Source organism: Solanum tuberosum, unplaced genomic scaffold, assembly GCF_000226075.1.
Source record: "Solanum tuberosum cultivar DM 1-3 516 R44 unplaced genomic scaffold, SolTub_3.0 scf00001, whole genome shotgun sequence".
NCBI lineage: Eukaryota > Viridiplantae > Streptophyta > Magnoliopsida > Solanales > Solanaceae > Solanum > Solanum tuberosum.
In genome coordinates, this window is record NW_006238927.1 from 666,849 (window position 1) to 688,241 (window position 21,393).

Here is a 21,393-nt window from a genome sequence, read left to right on the forward strand (position 1 = left end):
TTATATATTTTAGTATACACGACTCATAAAAAAGAATATTGTAATTATTATTAAATTATTTTCATTATTATTAAATTATTATATTTATCGATAGTTGAACTCGAAATAATTATTTTGCTCAAATGTTTTAAAATTTAAGTGATGTTAATTATATAAAATTATTTTAATATATGTAGTATTTTAATTGGATAGCATCTCCTTAAAATTCCTCTAAAATATTTAATTTGTAGCCTATTTGATTCTAATCCATTTCAATTCCAGCCTATTCAATTTCAATTGTATTTCAATTATAGTCATCCTTGCATCTCAATTCTAATCAATTTTATTGCAATTTTGGTCATTCTAAATCCGTTCCAACTCTCATCTCATCCGTTCATCCTTAAATTAAATTCTAGATCAAATTATAGTCTTTCATCTCTTATTAAATCAACGGACGAGATCGTTTCTCCTAACTCTTTCTTATTTTAATCTAAAAAGAACTCAACCCAATTTTTTCACTCTCATTCTTCCTCCTCTCTCCAAAGCGCCCCAGCCCTCTCCTCTCCATTTTCCCTCGTTCTGGCGAGAAGCAGCAGGCGGAGGACCACCAGTCGACACCCCTCTCCTCTTCTCCTTCTCTCCCTCTTTGTTCTCTCTTCTCTCCAGCCGGCGAAGCCAGCAGCTCGGCGAGAAAGCAACAGCCAGCTACCGGCGAAACAACAAGCAGCTCCGACGACGCGAGCCACCGGCGAGAACGCGAAACCAGTAGCAGCTGCGACCGGCGAAGAGCTCCGGAAAAGCAGCAGCACTACGGAGACGGCGTGAACACCAACAGCAGCAGCGAGCAAAGCAGAACTCCGGCGAAATTAAAAGTTTGTTAAAGACGGATCTGTATCCATCCAGGTCCGCTCCCTTTTTCAATTATCATCTCGTTTTAGAGACAAAAAGCACGTAAGCTAGAATATTATTCATGCATATAATTACAATCAAGTCGAAGTTGTCCAAATTAAAGTAAAAGTTACGTAGGATTTTAGCTTCTGTCTTTTGTTTTCTTTTATTTCTTCTTGGCTGCTTTTGCTAGATATATTCATTTCAGCAAGAAAATACATTATAATCATATAATTTATGTCTGGTGACAAATGAATGAATTGGATTGAATTTAGACAAATCAAGATGGGATGAGTTACAGATTGATGGGTTATTAATTTGCTCAAAAATTATTTGAACTGAAATGAGCTACAAATATATGGATTAAAATTTCACCTGCTCAATTTGTACAAATTTTTAATGACTTGTACTTTCATAAGTTTAGTACATAATAAAACTGTAATTTTTCTTTTTTACGGCTATATATCAAATATGAAATCAATTTTTTTTCTTTTAGACAGGTTGTGGAAGGTGGAAATCAAGACTAGTGGCTAGTGAAGTGTTTTTGCAATGGTATTTTGAGAAGCAACCTCTATTTTACTGCCTTAGTTTTGTTAATATTTAGTATATCTTAGTTATACTTTCAAGTTGGATAATTTTTACTTAATACATTTTTCCTTAAGAGGAATGCTGAGATATTATCTCATGAATGTCATTTTAGATGTTCTTAATTAATATATGACAGTGTAATTTTTTTTATTATTATCTATAAATGTCATTTTAAATGTTCTTAATTAATAAATGACAGTGTAATTTTTTATTATTATCTTGCTTCTTTTAGTATGTTGTTAATTTTAATTTGTATAGTGTATGATGCTCATTATTAAAAGCACTACTTCATGCTATTAAGTTTAATATATTTGTATTATTTAATAATTTTAATAAATTTTTAAATTTACGGAGACCTAGCTTAATACGAATGGTAAATAGTATTGCTACAAGTTTAAATGTCATTAGTGACAAAACATTTTATCTTCAAAAGCTCATTTTTTAGTGATGAATACATTATTTTTTAAGACGATAACATTTTCGTCATTAAAGTATGACATTCCGTGACAAAAATATTTTTTAGTGACAATTTTATTTTGTCGGTAAAAGAATTATTTTTAGTGACGACATGATTGTTTCAACTACAAAATTATTTAAATATAAAGTTGTCACTAATTTTTACCTTTAGGGACAATGAAAAAAATGTATGTAAAAAGTAATTTTTAGTGACAAAATATTATTTGCTTGACTACGAAATACATAAAATATTAGAGACAAATTGCATCATCACTAATTAAACTAAATAGTTAGTGACACATCATTTTCGTCGGCTATAATGACCTATTTAGTGACAAAAATATATCTTTACCTATAAATTTTAATAATTTTTATGACGAACAAATTTGTCATAAAATACGAAGCATTTAGGGACAATTTTTTTTTGTAGTTATTATATTTCTATTTAGTGACAAAACACTAAATTGTCTCTGTATACATTTAGTGACCCATGCTTTAGAGACGAATGACTGACGAATTATTTTTTGTCACTAATAATCAAATTTGTTGTAGTGCTTGTGATAAAAATGAAGGAAAGTGGTGTGCTACATTTTTTCAAGGAAGCTAGTGTTCAAAGGGGTATTCGTAATCTTTTTTTTTGTTATTATATTCTTTATGTTTTTTTATGTTTTTTGCTTTATTGTGATTTTAACTCTTTGAAGACTTTATGTATTGCATTAGAATATTTTAATATGAAAGAAGATTTTGAAATATGCAGTTCCTCTTTTAATTTCATTTGAGTTGTAGGAGCTTGCTTTTCTTGTAATAAAAATGAAGAAAATTGTGTGCTACATTTTTCAAGGAAGCCAATGTTCAAAGGGGTATTAATGACTTTTTTTTTGTTATTATTTTATTTATGCCTTTTTATTTTATTTTTTATTTTTGTGTTTTATTTTAATTTTAACCCTTTGTAGACTTCATGTATTGTAGTAGAATATTTTAATATGAATTAAGATTTTGGAATACATAGTTCCTTAATTTTGTAGTTTCTCCCATAATTTTTTTTAGTTGTAGGAGCTTGATTTTGTAATAAAAATAAAGGAAAGTGGTGTGCTACATTTTTTCAAGGAAGCCATTGTTCAAAGGGGAATTCGTAAACTTTTTTTTTCTTATTATATTATTTATGTTTTTTTATTTTTTTGTTTTATTATTATTTTAATTCTTTGAAGACTTCATGTATTTCAGTAAAATATTATAATATGAATCAAGATTTTGAAATACTTGAAATTTTTTTATTAGGTATTCAATTTCATTTTTCAAAATGAAGCATATATGATGACCAAATCAATATAGCATGTTGTAATTCCTTTTGAGTTGGGGGAGTTTGAGTTTTCTTGTGATAAAAATGAAGGTGGTGTGTTAAATTTTTCAAGGAAGTCAAGATTTAAAGTTATATTGTAACCTCTTTTATAAAGCATGAATTTACCATGTAGATAAAACTCCTCCACACATATAAAAAAAATTCTCTTCGAAAAGTGATTCCAAAATTTTGACATTATTTTATGCTATTGTCCAAAATTATATCTTACTCTTTAATTTCACTTATGAATATTGTTTAAATTTTGTTATCTGAAATTTGTAAAAAGTGATTATTTTGAAAGCAAATAATGACAACTTTAAGATGGCATGTTAGTAAATATGTAAGTATGTAGCTATTTTAGAGAAATTTCATTATACTTTTTAATATCTCACTTGCGTAAGAATATTAATTTTATTAGCTGAAATATGTGAATGGTGGAAACTCACATATTCAAAAGAACTGTTTTTTTTAATAAGAAATTACTTATTAACAATATATTGCTTATAAATGTATCTTGTGTGAATCATAAGTGAAATATAGTCACACCTTTTTCTAAGGAAAATGAACGAATAAAAAGTATTAAAGCTAGAAATTTTTTCTAAGACCTTTTCTTTACATTGTTTATTTATTTGCTTTTCAAAAATATTTTTTACAAGAATAAAATTATGAAAACAGTCAAATTATATTCTTAAAAAAAAGAGAGTTAAAATATTATATACACATAATATTTATACACTATACGACACATAAAAATCAAATCTTAATAATTTTTATTTTCATTACTCTAATAAATTTTTATTGTTATAATTTCTAAATAATTGATAATTATATCACATTATTTGATATTTTATATTGTAGTCCTATAAATTCGTAACAATGATATTATATAATATATCTTCCATCTATTATTTAATTTAAATAAAATTAATATACCAATAATGTCTAACGTCTAAAACCCTACGGCAAAAAGGAGCATCGGCAAAGCCCTGTTCGTCCTTCTCCATCTTCCTTTGCAGTTTCCAGTAATAACAACTCATCAATTTGTGTAGGACAATCGAGAGGGAGGTGAAGTGAGCTCCTCAATGGCAGCCGCCGCATCGAGAAGCCTCATTTCTCATCTCCGCATCCTTCTATCCTTCACAGCTTCGGAAACTCAGTGCAGAACCTTCAGTGCTTGCAGTAGCCAAGTGGAGGAACTAAGGACTCGGATTATTGAAGGAAAACCTGGAATTATGAGATCAAACTCTAAGCGTACTGGAGCCATAGCCGTCAAATGTGGAATGACAGCTCTATGGGACAAATGGGGGGAACGCGTTCCCATCACCATCCTTTGGTTAGATGATAACATTGTTTCCCAGGTCAAAATCCCCGAAAAAGAAGGCATCACTGCACTACAGGTTTTTCTTGAACACTGAATCTTTATCCTATCCTATAAAATGTAAAAATATAAGAAGGGCAATTTAAAACTGATTTGCTGGTTGGATTCCCTGAAAACGAATTTTTTTGTTAGGGTAAGATATGCTAATCTTCAACCATCACTAATTTATTTGCACCCGTAATTCACAAGCATCATTGAAAGAATTCTGTTATTTTTTGTAATTATTGCTTGGTAGTAATAGTTGTGAGGACCATGTTCATGTGAACGTGTTTTCAAGCCTGAGAATGGAAAATTTTGTGGCCTTTACACTTGATATTGGTTGAATAAGTTATTTACTGATTGACAAAAAGCAGAAATTAAAGAACTTGTTTAAATAAATGGCTTTGAGGACTATGAATTACTCATTGTGATGTGCTGTCCTGTGGTTTACTTGAACTTTATTATGGTGGTAGTTAGATTGGATGTGCTCACAAAAAGGAGAAGCATTTGACAAAACCTGAAGTAGGTCATTTTAGAGCACAAGGTGTGCCCATGAAGAGAAAGTTGAAGGAGTTTCCTGTTACCGAAGATGCACTTCTTCCAGTTGGAACAAGCATCAGTGTCCGACATTTTGTTCCGGGCCAGTATGTGGATGTCGCTGGAATTACAAGAGGGAAAGGTTTTCAGGTTAAGAGTAATCTTGTTGTGTTTATTCTTTGATTAGTCTTACTGATTGCTCTTTGTACCTGTTATGTTCACCGTACTATAAGATATTAAAAGGAAAAAGGGTTAACGCTCTATATAAGCAGCTTTCCCCTTGGCGAAGTATTTTCTCCCCTGTTCTTGACTGTTTAGATTCTACTGTTTTGACTAAAAGGCTTCTCGTACGTGGCATCTTCGAAGTCCTTTCATACCTTTGTGCTAGTATAATGTTAAGGTTTCATGTCATTGGTTCTTGACTCTGCCATCTGCTTCTTTCCAGATATCTATTTAAAGGAGTAGGTAGAATTGCTAATTGTTGTATGGACTCCAGAAGACAGTAAGGCATAATTATCAAAAGAAACTGAAGTTTTCACTGGAAGTACTTAGAATTTCATCAATAGAAGGCAACAAAGAGGTGCCACTCTCATGTTCATGATCAATATATACAAGCTGCCCTTACTTAAAATTAAATTGGCTCTCAACCACTCGACTCTAGTCTTATCCAGAAGATACTCAAAGTTTGTTATGGACCACAACTACATTTCTGAAATTAGTAGAAATTTGAACCTATCTAGAGTCATATGTACTCCTTGAAATCAGTCTCTATCCAAGTAGTCCAATGAAGCACTGCACAAAGTTCAGATAGGGATTATTTATGAGAAGTATGACAAAATGTGTTTACCAAAAATAAATTGAAACGGAAAGTGATTTTTTTGGTTAACTAGAGAGTTCTTAGATAATTTGTTTACTAGGTACCTTTCTTAAATAATAACAAATTTAGATCCATACAAGTAAAAAATAGATGTGGAAAATGCATATGAAAGTACTCATTTGTCCTTAACTTATTGACCGTCTTTGATCAAATATTATTATGTCTTCAGACAGTTCATTAAGATGTCTAGCTTCAGACCGAGATTAAGCGCATTTGGCCTTAGATTTAGTTGAAACGTGAGAAAAATGAGTTTTTGGAATTTGAAGTTGTGTTCGACATGCATTTTACTTTGGATTTTTTTTGAAGTTTTGTGAGTGGAAGTGAAATTCACCCCAAAACTAGTCTAGGCCAATTTTTGGAACTTGAATCTTTTTGAAGATAAATTTTCAAAACTTGACCAAATTTTATGATCAAACAATGTTTTCAATTTTTCTTTGAAAATGTACTCCAAAATCTATGGCCAAGCAGGAGCTAAGTTGCTTTCTAAATTAATAATTATAAACTAATGATTTTGATGTAAAAAATATTAGAGAATCATGGTTAATCCTAATTAGGTTATAAAAAAGTAATTGGATTAATCAAAATGGTGAGAAGTAGTATGTATGTTATGATTGTGAAATTGTGATGAATGTTTTTGTCATGTAGAGTTATGCAATCATGGGTAAAATCGGTAATACATCAAAAAACCTTTTTTTGTTAATGACTGTGGTGTTCGGGCCAGCTTTCGCGCACCTCGACTTATTCTACGGGATACATGCCACCTCCCACTGGCAACAAGTATCAGGTAACTCTGTTCATCAAAGCTAGGACAAATGGAATGAATCACCTCGTGTTTTTTTTTTGTCTCCACTAGGATTTGAACTAGAGACTTCATAGTTCTCAACCATTTCATTGACCACTAGGCCACACCCTTGTGGCCAGAGGCGTATCTAGGATTTCGAGATGATGGTGCACTATTACAAAAAAAAATGGATATGTATATTCCATATCGTAGGTATTGAGATCAGTTCGAATCAATTGACAAACTTGAAAATTTTGAAAGATTAAAGAAAGAACTCAATCACTGCACTATAAAATATGACACTACCATATATGATCTCGGGAGGGGAACATGAGTTCACGTGCACCCGGGAACCCCCTTATATACACCCCTGCTTGTGATTGTTGCTAGGAGCTGGTGTGTTGACTTCTACCTTTGGACAATGAGCACTAGTGATATTCTTTGATGAGGATTACTCATATTTTGATCTCATACTGTCTTTTGAGACCATGTGTTCGCACTTTGTTGAATTTTTCATAAACCAACCTACAGACAACTTGGATTTTTCAATTTTTTTGCGTATTGAACATTTCCTTATGTTCATTGGCAGTTTGTCTCGAAGTAGTATTGCTTGCTATTGTTATATATATTGGATATGAACTCTGTAAGCCTTAGCTAATGGTAGAAAGAGAGAGATTGTTTTATTTGTGGAACAAAATTGCACCACCTTTCTACTTTCCACCTCTTTTTATGCAAAATGAACTCTGAGTATTATCATTTTCTCAGTGGATATATCTAATTCTATGAACTGTACTAAAGATTGGGAGTTTCAATATGTGTAGGGTGGAATGAAAAGATGGGGGTTTAAAGGTATGCCTGCATCACATGGTGCTTCATTATCCCATAGAAGTATTGGTTCTACAGGGCAAAGAGATGCTCCAGGAAAGGTAGGTATTACCTCCTCTTTTTCCTTTATTTTTTCCTGTAAGCTATAGTGCATGAGTTTTATTTATACAATTGAATATGTTGGCACTTTCCACACGCCTCATTTGGTCTACCTTATAACTATTTATATGCTAATAGCATGCTTGGTATATCATATTAATTGTTTTAAACATGATATATAAGTGAATCTGTTATCAAATTGCAATTGTTGGCTACTTATTTGAAGGAAAAGTAGATATTGTGAACTAATAACTAAATGATGTTTCAGTGGAAGTGTTTTAAAAAATCTTCTAGCAATAACTTGTTGAACATAGCTTAGTTGTGTTTCTCCTCCCTTTCTATTGTTTCCTCCACAATGTAAAATAAAGTACGTTGTCACTATTAAATGTTTTATAGGCTGCTTACAGTTTGTAAATATTGATAAAAGATAGTGCAAATAGCTCTAGATAATATGGGGGTTGGTGGTTTTTTACTAGTGATACAAAGATGAGGGATATGATTCAACAAAAATAAATATGAAAATGAGGGATATGAACATGGTGAAATCTCTGGAGTATGTTCTTCAGCAGCTTAGGCATTAATTGGAGCATGTCAATAGAGTTTATCAGTAGCTGGCACATGAGAGGATTGAGGAGGAACGTCATGGCTATATGGTCTTCCATACTAGCAGATACTTGGTGGCCGATCTGGAATGAAAGAAATCAGAGAATTTTTGTAGGTAAGAAGGAAAACATTCTAAAGTACAAATATAAATGTATGTCAATTTTAGTTGTAAAAAAATGTATATCAACTTTGGATTTTTGGTTAAATTTTTATGTAAAGGATGCAGATAGGTTGATATGTTTCCTTAGTTCCTTACATGTGCAATAAAGGAACCAAGTTCTTCGTTTATGTAATTACACACATCTATGTACCATCTTGGTGATTTTGATGTAATTAAATTTTACCATTTCTGATAAAAATATGAAATTGGTGAAGTCTTGATTTTGAGTTTGATGGATGATACATCAATGTGAGCAGGGGGAGGGGGGCGAACATTGTTCATGGTTAGGGGTGTTCACGGTTTGGATAAAAACCGATCCAAATCGAAAAATCAAACCAAACCGATAAAACAAAACCGATTTTTTTTTGGATTTAGTTTGGTTTGGTTTTAGATTTTTGAAAACCGATAGTATTTGGTTTGGTTATGGTTTTATTCGTAAAAATCGAAGAAATAACCGAACCGAACCGATGAATTATATACATATATTTTTATTATTATACATACTTAATATATTATTTTTATAAACAATTTAAAGATCTTATATATATTTTTCATTAAAATTTCTTTATAATTTACTTATTGAAAGCAAAAAATTCCCAAGATGAAAACATTTATTTTATTGATTTCATGTATATGAGTGTCTATGATAATTCTTTATGGGACTGAAAATGTTATTGTCTTTTCCTTTTAGGTCAATATAGAGAACTTTAAAGCTTTATTGATAGTAAATTTAGTGATCGAAAGTTCAGTAATTTAAGTCATTCTAACTATTTTTCGTTTTGAATGGATTGTTGTTACTTTTTTCACATTTTGAATGAATTATTTCTTTTATTTTTGTGTATGGTTAATAACCGAACCAAACCAAACCGAAACTGATAACCACCAAACCAAAAAATGTATATTATATTTGGTTTGGTTTGGTTTTGATAATTTTAAAACCGATTAAGTTGGTTTGGTTATGGTTTTGACCAATAACTGATCCAAACTGACCCGTGAACACCCCTATTCATGGTAGAGTAAGAACTAGAATTTTGAGGTGTTGGAGCGTAAACATTTTCACATCCAGAAAGTTCCTATAAACTTTTGTTTGAACACACGCTAAGATTTCCATGGTTATACTCTTCCAATGTGCTATAACTTCTTAACTTGGAGCGGTCAAATTTCATGCGCTTCAAGATGTCTTTGACAAAGTAACCTTTTTGGTAAAAAGAATAATTGGTAAAAAATGTTCCCAGGCACGTATCCCAATAAAATTTAAAATTCCCTATGCCAACCTCTCTCACCACCTCTGGTGGTCCTTTTGATCGCCGGAATCCTAAACTTTCTTTCTCCTCTCTTTCTTCTTTCTCCCCCATGAAAAAATGGAGAACACCATATACTTTGCAGTAGGATTCAAATCGTATGACCTTGAGAAAGTCTCAGGAACAACAGGAGTGTGGTATGAGTGGACTGAGAGGAGTAGAAATGCCATCACCAGGACCTCCTTCAACAAAAGATCGATGGAATGGATAGTGCAAATCATAAAAGAAGCATCCAAAATGAAAGTAAACATTGTTAGAAGATGGAGGAATACTGAGACACTGGCGGAGATTTCCATAGCATGTAACTTTAACACAAGTTTGGACGTTACAATCAGTCTGATAAATGTGAGGGGAAGGACATCAATTTTTATCATTCCAAAATTGTTGAGTAATTCTGGATGGGTGGATATTGTAGAAAAGGTGGCCACGTTCATCAGTAACCACAATATGAGGAATAACATCGAGGAATTAGGCTATCTGATAGCAATATATTCCGTATGCAGAGGTAGTCAGGAGTCTTAAATGGGAGAATAGAAATGGGGTAGAAATAGAAACAAACTATGCAATCAAAAGTGGACGAATCATCATCATTAAAGACTCCCAAATAGACCAAATTGAGATTTTAAAGTGGAGTTTTGTGGGAGCCTTTAATGCTTCTGCAATCTCTCTGAAATTAGAAGGTGCGCTAGCAATCATTGGAAACAAGCTCATGGATTAAACATATGCGAAATGGGGAATGGACTCTTTATTTGAGTTCTCATCGAAGCTCATAGCAGAGCAAGTCATGGTAGGAGACTGGATCTGAATGACAGCCCCCAGTAAAGCTTCGATGGTGGAATCCCTCTGTAGGAACATCTGATTTAATGAATAGACCCAAAACGACATGGGATCGTCGGCTTCCCTCTCCAACTTTGATCCAAGAAAACTTTTAAGATCATCGGAGAACACTGCAGAGGCTGGGCTGAAACAGAGGAAAAACCATGTTGCGAAATCACATCAAATGGGCTAGGATCAAAGTTCGCGGGGATGGGACCAACATTCTGAAGGAGGTAACGGTAAAAAACGAAGGTGTCTTGTTCACGATGCAACTTTGGACAGAGGTTCCGATGAGAATAGCCTTTGGAGAGGAAGCTTTGACAAATTCTTTTACCCAATGGATAGTTGAAAAAAATCCACTGGGTATAAGGAGGAGCGATACTGACGAGGCACAGTTAGGAAAAAAGCTATGGTGACATGTGATGACCCACATGCGTCAATCTGGAAGGGTGGGGACCATGTAGCTTACTTTACTAAAAGAAGATATTTAGGCCAGGTCTCAGGAGAAATATCTTCGGGCCCAGTAAATGGAGTGGGCTGAAGTGAGACAGAAAACGCCAAGTCCTTAGTGGGGTTTAATGAGGAGTCACATGTGGAATTCTCTTATGCTGGGGATTATGTTTGAAAAGTACGTATTGTGACCTTCATTGACAATCGTTCTTTTCATTTCATAAGATCAATTCTTTGGGATAGAGCATGTTCCAATTAGCAACGGAATCTTACACCCATTTAGAACAAGAAAACAGTTATTCAGTCTAAAGAGATTTCCTAGTTCTAGAGGTTGTTTACATATTATTTTGAGATGGACCTTCCTCAAAGTATAATCCAATTTTGAACCAACTTTTGATTGTAGAAAGGGGAATTTTTAAATGAATTTTGCTTACAGATAAGGACCCCTACAGATGAACCTCATCATCTATTCACCTAAATTGGTGTTCAATATTTAATGACCCTCCTTCTCAACTGATATTGGGTTCTCAATTTTGAGTCTTTCGAGTTTGATTTTGCAGCTTTTGATATACCTAATTGAATAAGGAAGCATCCTCTTCTATGCCTAGTTTATGTGATTTTCTTAAACCTTATGCTTTTTGATTGATGAATGAGGTGGAAAGTTGAACGCTTGAATCTCCTTAGTTACATGACCTTTCGCCTACCTCCAACAGTGGAAGCAAGCTAACACCTTTGTGGTTGTTGAGAGAAGAATGTACTTCCATTGAGTAAGGGTGAATCGTGCTATAAAGAGAAATAGCTGTGGCCACATAGAATGTTGGAAATTACAAAATGAAGTAAACTTGGAGATGTAGACAGATGGAAAAATCTTGGAGCTATAGTTTTATAAACAACTCGCCTTTCCAACACCAACACAATTGAAGATTCTACCCCTTGCACCTACTATTTAGAAATAGCAATTTAAAGTCTTCTGAATGTCACCCCACGATAGTATCTGCTGAACATTCTATATTTTTCGTGGGGTCAACATGATTGTGTTTTCAAATCTTAATTGGTGTGAGTGAATGTCAGATCTGGTTTTGAGTCCTCTCTAACTAATTATTTATTGTCAAGACTTGGAATCACCAAAAGGAAGAAACATTATCCTTTTGAAATATGGACATCTCAGTCAGACAGATTGAAAAGAACTTTACAAGAAACCATACGTTTGTGCTTCATAAATTCTTAATTTTTATAAAAGGTCGAGGGTCCTCTCTAATTAGTTATACTGGTGTCGAGGTAGGTGTCTTTTTTATCACTTGGCTAGCTACTAGATGGGTGATTTTGACTGTGGAAACCTTAGAAAGAGGATTGTTTTTGTCAACTGGTGTTTCATGTGCAAGAAGACAGGCAAGGAGGTGGATCATCTTCTTCTACATTGCTACCTACATTGTGGCTAATATGTTTGTGGTTTAAAATTTCTTGGGCAATGCCAAATAACTGTGAAAGAATTGATGTTATGTTGGAAGAGTGTGAGGAGGAGGAGAAGACATTGATATTGGAATGTGGTTCCTCTTGCATTGATGTGGGTTGTATGGAGGGAGAGAAATAGGAGAGCTTCTAAGGGTGTAGAGTCGAGTTTTACTCCGTTGAGGAGTAGTTTCCAACCCCTTATTTTCTTTTGGTGCACCCATAAAGTTCCTTTTTGTATAGATGGTTGGGTGGAGTTTGTAGAGAATCGTGTCCTTTTGTAGATTCTTTACTTTTTGGTATACCCCTTGTATATATGGTCAGATTTCTGGCCATGTTTATAATGGAAATACTTTTACTTGATTAAAAAAAAGAAGACATTTCCATTTTATTTCTCTTCTAGACTTCTGTTGTTTGTCATACTCCCCTGGTTCATAATTTGTAGTTACTATGCTGCTTTTCTTTTGGAAAACACTTGGTATTGCACATTTGACCTCCTAGACACGTCTTGTTTATTGAAATGGATTGGATCGAATTGTGTGTATTGACTGCATAAATCATTCAGTAGTGGAAGTAGCGACTACTCAATATAAGAACTTTTAACTCATGTCAAAAAGCTGCATTATAGATGCTTCAAGTAGGTTATGCGGCTTATCTCACTGAGGCCAGGTGAACTCATGTTAATTGCACAAAAATGAAATTTGAATACTATTTTTCCCTATTTTCTTTTTGATAAGGACTTCTCTGTTTATTCTCGTGAGCTGTTAAATCCTTCATCTTCTATTTGTCATTTTGATCTCACCCTTCCAATTCTGATTGCTTTCCAACTATAAAATTATGGAGAAACAGAAAAACAACTAATAAGAAACTAAATTTACCGCTTACAAGTGCCAAAACATGCTCATCCACAATGTCGTGGACAAAGTTCATTTGCTGAGATTTTTGTGGGGACTATTGAAACTTCCATGAAAATAGCTGTGTGGTGAGTTATTAATACCAGATATGGGGCTTGTTTCAATCAAGAGTTGAGTTTTATACATCAAGGGTGTGTTACAATAAATTTGAACTTACATGGTATTACAGAATTTTGAAACCCCCACCCCACCCCACCCCTCACACACTTTTTTGGGGCAGATTGAGTTTACAAAAAAACATCCATTCTTATGGAGTAACAATTATTTCTTGTTTCTATGAATTTCTTTGCCAGATAACTTCTAATACACTATGGGCCACTTCTAGAAGTATGCTAATGCAATCCTCCATCATGTCATTGAGTTTGACTCCTTGTGGTCTATAGTATAGACAATAGCCTGTGACATTCTAAAGTAGTTGGGAGCTTTAACCTCTCATCTGGGGCAGATAACTTGCATTGCTGAAGTTGCATTTGATAGTCACCCAAAGTTTCTATGATTAACTGATTCGGCTGAGCATGTGATCTGAATTAAACGATCATTTGCTTTTGGAAAATGCCATTGGGTAATCTAGTTAATGTTACAAGCTTCCTCTTACATTTGTTTTTTTTTTCTCCTTAATAGGTATTTAAAGGGAAAAAGATGCCTGGGCGCATGGGTGGAGTGCAACGAACTGTTAAAAATGTTTGGGTCTACAAGATTGATCCTGCAAGAAACTTGATGTGGGTCAAAGGCCAGGCAAGATTTTGAATATCCTCTTTGTTTCTTTCTAAACTTGAAACAAGTGGATATGAAACTTATCAGTGTATTAGTTTAAATACAATTCTCCTTTTGTGCAATCTCTCATATGAAATTCTATGCATTCAAACTCGTCTTGACTAAAAAAGAATTGTATCTTACCAAAAAAGGAGAGAGGCAGAATTGATGAGTAATTTGCGATTTGCACCCCTAATGTATGCGTTTTTTTATGACTTACACCTTATCCTATAATTTCTAATGACTTACATCGGGCTTGCCTAGTGCGGGTTACCTCTCCTATGTGGTTTGTGAGCTATTGCATAGGAGCGAGTTTTTACCCTGTGCGTACCCAAAGGGTAGCGGCTGCAGGTTTCCTTTATCATCAAAAAAAAAAAAAAGGTATACCAAACAAGGAACTACTAATACACAAAGTTAATGCATGCATATTTTTACTAATACACTCTACCAAACGACCCCTAAGGAGATTAGGGTGTAAATCATTAAAAATGATAGGATAAGGTGTAAGTCACAAAAGAGAGCATACATTAGGGGTGCGAATTGTGAATTACTCCGGAGTTGATACTTACCGTTGGCAATCAACATAATGAACCTCTCCCCTGTGCTGTTGTTTTGAGTCCTCTAGGTACTTTATTAGTGAAATTAACCTTATAAAAAAAATTTGACCTCTCCCATGTGCTTTCTAATTAATATTAGTTACCTATCAAAAAAACTGAAAGAGTATGCAGTTACATGACAACTAGTGCGGTTTACTTCACCTTCTTGGAACTGTGAATTTGGAGAAAAGCGTGATTTCGATCCCTTACATGGGACTGTAACAAAACTATTTTGATCTTGTAAAGAAGTTTCTTTAGTATGATGCCAGTTCTTTTGGTTGATAACTCAAGCCTGTTATTAAAATGTTCCTTTACAGGTTCCAGGAGCCGAAGGTAACTTTGTGTTCATCAAAGATTCTGTGTACAAGAAACCAGATATATTAACGCTTCCATTTCCCACTTACTTTGCCCAAGAAGATGAAGATGTAGCAGACTTGGAACCATTAATGGCTGATCTGGGTGATACAGACCCTTTTATGGCTGCCGATTAGTTGTAGGCAACCTGGCTATGAGCTATGGGGTTTTCTTTTTCCTATGTATTTTCTTAAAAAGCAGTGCAGTGGCTTCGCTTGGGCTGGGGTGTGTTGAGAAGGAATTCATTTGTAATTGTGTTTGGCATTTATGGCTAATGTCATTTTTTGCTAGTAATTTTGAAATGTACTAGAAAATTTAGCTACTGATTGAATAGAAATAGAATGAGATGTTGTTAGACCATGCCTCGTTGAAGGGGGTTGTGTTGACACAATCTTATTATGTTCTATCGATATGACAAGAGATAATAAAACAAATGTGACAGGAGGAGAATATTAAACAAAGCTTTCCATATTTTTAAAAGTTGTGTATGTTTCTCAGAGGAAGTGTTTTTGAGAAGGTACAGTGATTGACAATAGGCTTGGGTTGGAGCTTTAGCAAGTGTCCGACGTTAAATCTATATATTTAAGGTACAGTGATTGACAAGGTGATGTGACATTACCACCATTCATATTTATATTTTTTCTCTTCTTTCTTTTGAATTTTATTCATCGCTTTTTTCATTAAATAATTATATAATAAATTATTATATCTAATAATGTTTCATAAGTTATAAAACAAATCTCTATCTATTTGTGTTCTCTACTTAGATATTATGTCTCCTCAACTTTCTTCAACCTAGTTTTTCATGATTAATCAATCTATAAATAACCTTTCTTTTTCTATCAATATATCTTCTCTTTTTAAAAAATTTCCTTCATTTTCTTCATCAATCATGTTGTAAAGAGATGGCATAAAATAGGTGATGTGACAATTTATGATTATTACTTTGATAAAGATCATAGATATATTCTTCAACATTTCTTATGTCATAATAGTCAAACACATGTTCATTTTGATGAAAAGAAAGTTTAAGGCAATATATAAGATTCACCAAAGAGAAATGGTCAAATTAATTTGGTACAAATTTATCAAAGATATGAAGAATGAAGTTCAACTTGGTGGCGAAGATTCATCAAGAGATAATCGAAGGGCAAAAAACTTAAGAGTTCGGAGCCAAAAGGGCAAGAAAATTGGCTAAAAATTTCAAAAGGGTAACAAAATTGAGTTGAGAACCAAAAGGACAATATTTTTACGTTCAAATTAACGCCGTGTAAATCAGGTCAAAATGAGTAAGGCGCAAACTTCTATGCGTTTTACAAGGCGCACGCTGTCAGCGTCTTGTAAGACGCACAACGGTTGCGCCTTGTAAGGCGCATGGAAGTTCGCGCCTGCTCTTAAAATTAAAAAAAAAACATTTTTAATTTTTTTTTGCATAGTAACTGGACAAATTTTATTTGTGTTATTCGGTTAAAAAGTAATTCAACAATAGTATAATTTTGCTTGTATATGATGGTATTATTTATATAATGAAAACAAAATTTAACAACAAATATAAATGAATTTAATAAATTATTTTGATTAAGCATGATAAATTGGTAATGTTTGTTATATGATAGTGGTTTGTTTGTTAATTGATATTATTAGGCTGTTTTGTGATGCAAATGATGGTGTATATTATACAATGTATATCATTTTGAACTGTAAATAAATTTGTAACGCTAATATACACCATAATAATTGCTCAGTTTAACTTGTAATAAGAAAAACAATAAACTTATATCATTCTATAGTATAATTTATACCAATATTTATATCAATCCTGCACATCATTTAAACCAATAGCTTAATTAAACCATCCTGTATCATAAATTATACCACTGTAATTCTATTTGTGGTGTTATTTCTGTGTAACTATTTATGAACCTCTGACGCAGGAATATATGTGAATTTCAAAATTGAAGGAGTGATATATGATGCAACCACAAAATATGATGGCTTAATTAAGACTATTGCTTTCCAATTAGGAATCGACACAACAATATTTGAGTTGGTAATAAAATATTTTGTGAGTGATCGATGCCTCCCGATGAGCATTCATAAGTATATGGGGGTACAAGTCCATTTAGATCAGAAAAGAGTGAATTCAGATATCTTTTTAAAATATCCATTATGTGTAACATGTGAAATAGAACTATGGAAACCATTGAATACCAAATTGGTACCCAAAACATTTACTAGACGACTATGCAAACAAATTCAAGGCAAGCGTTTGTAACGTCGAATGCAATATGTTTGAGGGGTATGGATCCAATTGTAGATGATTATAATGTAGAAAACAAAGGATATGAAATAATCAATGACCCTCAAATGATGTTGTGGTGGAAAGTCAGATTTACATAGACAAGCACATACTATCCGAAGTGATGCAGAGGTATGCACTTTTGAGGGAGTTTCGTTTCATTGTTGTTAGTACTACCAGATTAGACTTATTAAAAATAATCAAATTTATCTATAATTTTGTACAATTTTTTGTCCTATTGACGATATTTTTCATACACAGTTATTGTCTAAAATTTCCTACCGATGCTTGTTCATGAATTTTTAAATCGTCATGTTTGAATAAATCTAAATTATTCAAAGTTAGAAAATCTGCGACACCCACACATGTCCAGAGAAGGATAGACTTTGTTCAAAGAGGCAATCTACTACTGGTGTGCTTGGTGCAATGTTAGTGGAAAAGTATGATGATACAAAAACCATTTATACACCAAAGGGCATACAAACGGACATGAAAAGGGCACATAAAATTTCATTGACATATATGCAAGCCTAGAGAGGTAAGTAGAGAGCTTTCAAGCTTCTGAGAGGTGACCCTGCAGAATCATATGAAAAAATTCCAATATATTTGTATATCTTGGAAAAAACATATTCAGGAACAATTGGTAACTTTAAAAAGATAGAGGAGAATCGTTTTTATATTCGTTTACCACACTAGATGCCATCGTCAGAGGATGAGAGTATTGTCAGACGATAGCGGTAGTTGATGGCACACATTTAAAATCAACTTATGAAGGTACCATGTTGATAACTAGTACATTGGATCCGGGAGGTATGTTCAAACTATTATTTAATATGTAACATATATTTGTTATGTTTATAGTAACAATTATGTATATTTGTAGGTAGTATTTTGTCATTTGCATATGATATTGTTGATTCAGAAAATGATAAACCATGGTCTTGGTTCTTTGAGTGTTTTAAGAATGCATTTGGTGATAGAGAAAATATGTGCTTTGTTTCGGACAGAAATAAAATTATATGAAATGCGGTTGCAGCAGTTCATCTGAAATTTACACATTATGCATGATTTATCATCAGTATGGCAAAAACATATTGTATAAGAGTTTGAAGAACTTATGGAAAGGCTGAATGAAATAAGTCCAAAATTTTGTGCATACTTGATCAAGGCAGATTTCCATAAATGGTCCAGATGTCATGCAACAATAAAGAGGACATGAACACTAACTAGTAATATCGCAGAGTCCATAAATAATGTTATTCGAGCTGCAAGAAAATTACCAGTGGTGCTATTATTGGAATATATGCGTAAAATAATTGAAACTTGAAACGAGAAACATAATGAATAGGGGAGGACAACTAGAACAACTATAACCACACAGTACAACCAAATATTGAAGGACAATAAAACTTTGTCAAATCATATGACGGTTACTATGCATTATTTTGTTTATGTAATTGGTGATGTTTTATATATATAAACTAACCATGTGTTTGAATGAATGAAGCTACGTGCGTCGACATATTTCCTTCATACAATTACGCATGGTGCTTAAAGGTTTAGTGTTTGTCTATGCACTCGAGTGTATAGTTGTGGCAGATTTCAACACAACGAAATTTCATGTAGTCATACTATTTCTACTATAAGATACAGAAACAAAGGTCAGGAATACTGCTCATCATGTTACAACAATAAAAAATTTCAATATGCTTATGCAATATCGATTGAGCCTTTGCCTTGCGAAAGCAACTGAGAAATTTCAGAGCATGTGTTGGAAGATATAACCAGGGAGACCAGCAAGCTACGACCGTAAAAAGAAATTTAAAGAGGTTAAATTCAAGAGATCTAAAGTGACTTGTAGTAAATGTGGTACAGAGGTCACAACAAGAAAACTTGTACCAAATATTCTCAGGAGAACAAAGTTTGTTGTTGATTGGCGTTTATAGACGTTTCAATAATCATTTTTTTCATATTATTATGTTTGGTTATAAACGATATGCAACATTATTGAAGAGTGGTGCTTTTTTTACCATTGAATAATTTTTTATTATTAAACGGAGTTGGTATATTAGATGGTGACCATTATGATTTATAGAATATTTATGTATTATATGAATTAAAGTTATGATATATGTTATAAGTTATTAAAATATATGGTAACTACTTGATTGTATTTGTTTCACCAAATACGATTATATTAAGTGATACTTAAGTTGGTGTAATATATTATATCAATGGTAGCATATTTATATTATGTTGCCAGTTTGGTTATTCATATAAGAATAAAAATTAATGTATTTAATGATACTATGTTGATATCTTATATAGTATAATGTTTTATTTGGTTCTACTTATCATAAGAATAGTTGGTAACTTAAATGATACAATATTGGAATAAAATATGATATGGTACCCGTTTGATTTTATTTATGTTGTTTTTAAAAAGGGCACCATGTTCGTCTACTATATAATTCTTTAATTTATAGAATATATATGGTATATGTTTATTTATTATGACGGTCAACTTGATTACGTTGTATATGATACCATATTGGTATACTATATGGTATTTTAATTTGTAGATTATATGGTATATGTTGAGATTTTAGTAAGGTTAACATATGCTGAATTAATCTTTAGCCCCTTACTACGAGGTTAACTATGAAACATAAGTTTATAACAATTAACGAAAATTAATGATCTAAAATTTAACTTGTGCAATGATAATAATATACACAATATTTTGTTAATTTAATATCAAATAACATTAAAATAGTTACCAACGGTATAAAATAAGGGCTTCCATAAAGTAATACTAATAAAATAGTTACTATTATAACAAAAACATTTTGGTATTTGTACGGTTAACCAACTGATAACCAAAAAAACATAACATAAATTTTAAACCAAACTGCATAACAAAACCATGTTGAAAATTTGAATGTTCAACAATAATCTTCTAAACACTTGTTTGAACCTTTCATAACTTTTTTCTCACCTTTTCGTAATGCTCGGTCCACCAAACTTGCTCGTGATTTTACCAGTGACTTCACTTTCACTAATAGCACCATCATCTATCTTTTTCTTGGCATAATTCCAAAGCAAGACAACAAATCTCGTATGAAATAATGTTGAATCAAAATATGACATTGTGATGTCGTTTTTGCCTTGGAAAAAACTCTCATCATATAGACAAGTAATAATCCACAATCACTACAATATTTTTAAAAAAAATATAAAAATAACGATTAAATAATAATTAACCAAAAAATAAATATTAACATAAGCAAAAATTACTTACTTTGAGCCTTCCAACTATTGTGGAATGCTATCACGAACCATGTATTCCAAAGGATCAATAAGAGCATAGTCTACATGTTCTTTCAAATTCTTCCCGTCAATATCATTTCTTTTTTCATAAAATTCGGTACTCATTAAGAACATAGGAATAATGTGTGAAAGTTTTTGCACCACTTGCTCAACAATTTTATTGTGAGCGGACCCACTTTCACTAACGAATTAAAAACATAAAGACACCTACTCTGTATGGAGTAAACAATCATAATCCAGTGATATTTTTGAGAAACATTGACATGAATGCAAACAAAGTCAACTTTATTCCATGGATTATTAACAAGTATCTTGTATCCTCTAATGTATTGAGCAACTTCATGGTCCGGCGTTATAAAACTGTTGTTTTTCTTGCTTTTCTCCAAGACATCGTGAATTTGATCAACCCATTGAATGAAATAAGAGTCAGTTGTGGTAACTCTTTTTTGACTTTCTGATTCATGCTTGCATTTTTTTCACAAGTAATACATGATCACATCTACTTACTGTAAATCATGTAGTATTAATGTGTAAAATTAATGTCTTTAATGAGAACTAAAAATGCGTAACAAATTTAATAAATAGTGTAAGTTGTGTATATAAACGAATTACCAAGTTTGATCAAGCTTGTCCTGTAGCTAC

At 32.6% G+C, this 21,393-nt stretch overlaps 1 protein-coding gene and 1 long non-coding RNA gene across 2 annotated transcripts; both read left to right on the top strand.

Annotated features, from left to right (window-relative positions):
* The first annotated feature begins 520 nt into the window (after window positions 1-520).
* LOC107060860 (uncharacterized) lies at window positions 521-1,612 on the top strand. Its single transcript, XR_001473581.1, has 2 exons — window positions 521-882; window positions 1,368-1,612. It is a non-coding gene; the product is annotated as an uncharacterized lncRNA (long non-coding RNA).
* A 2,570-nt stretch (window positions 1,613-4,182) lies between these two features.
* On the top strand, window positions 4,183-15,556 carry LOC102580539 (50S ribosomal protein L3-2, chloroplastic-like). The gene is made up of 5 exons (XM_006337902.2): window positions 4,183-4,647; window positions 5,085-5,294; window positions 7,624-7,728; window positions 14,041-14,154; window positions 15,086-15,556. Exons 1-5 carry the CDS (start codon window positions 4,333-4,335, stop codon window positions 15,257-15,259), a joined length of 918 nt encoding a protein of 305 aa, XP_006337964.1. The 5' UTR covers window positions 4,183-4,332; the 3' UTR covers window positions 15,260-15,556.
* Window positions 15,557-21,393: the final 5,837 nt, after the last annotated feature.

What these genes read in the sequence shown, in the direction of transcription:
- LOC102580539 (XM_006337902.2), top strand. Translation starts at nt 4,333, where the DNA reads ATGGCAGCCGCCGCATCGAGAAGCCTCATTTCTCATCTCCGCATCCTT. An exon ending in AAGGCATCACTGCACTACAG is followed by an intron (nt 4,648 to 5,084) that starts GTTTTTCTTGAA and finishes GGTGGTAGTTAG; the next exon opens with ATTGGATGTGCTCACAAAAA. An exon ending in TGATGTGGGTCAAAGGCCAG is followed by an intron (nt 14,155 to 15,085) that starts GCAAGATTTTGA and finishes GTTCCTTTACAG; the next exon opens with GTTCCAGGAGCCGAAGGTAA.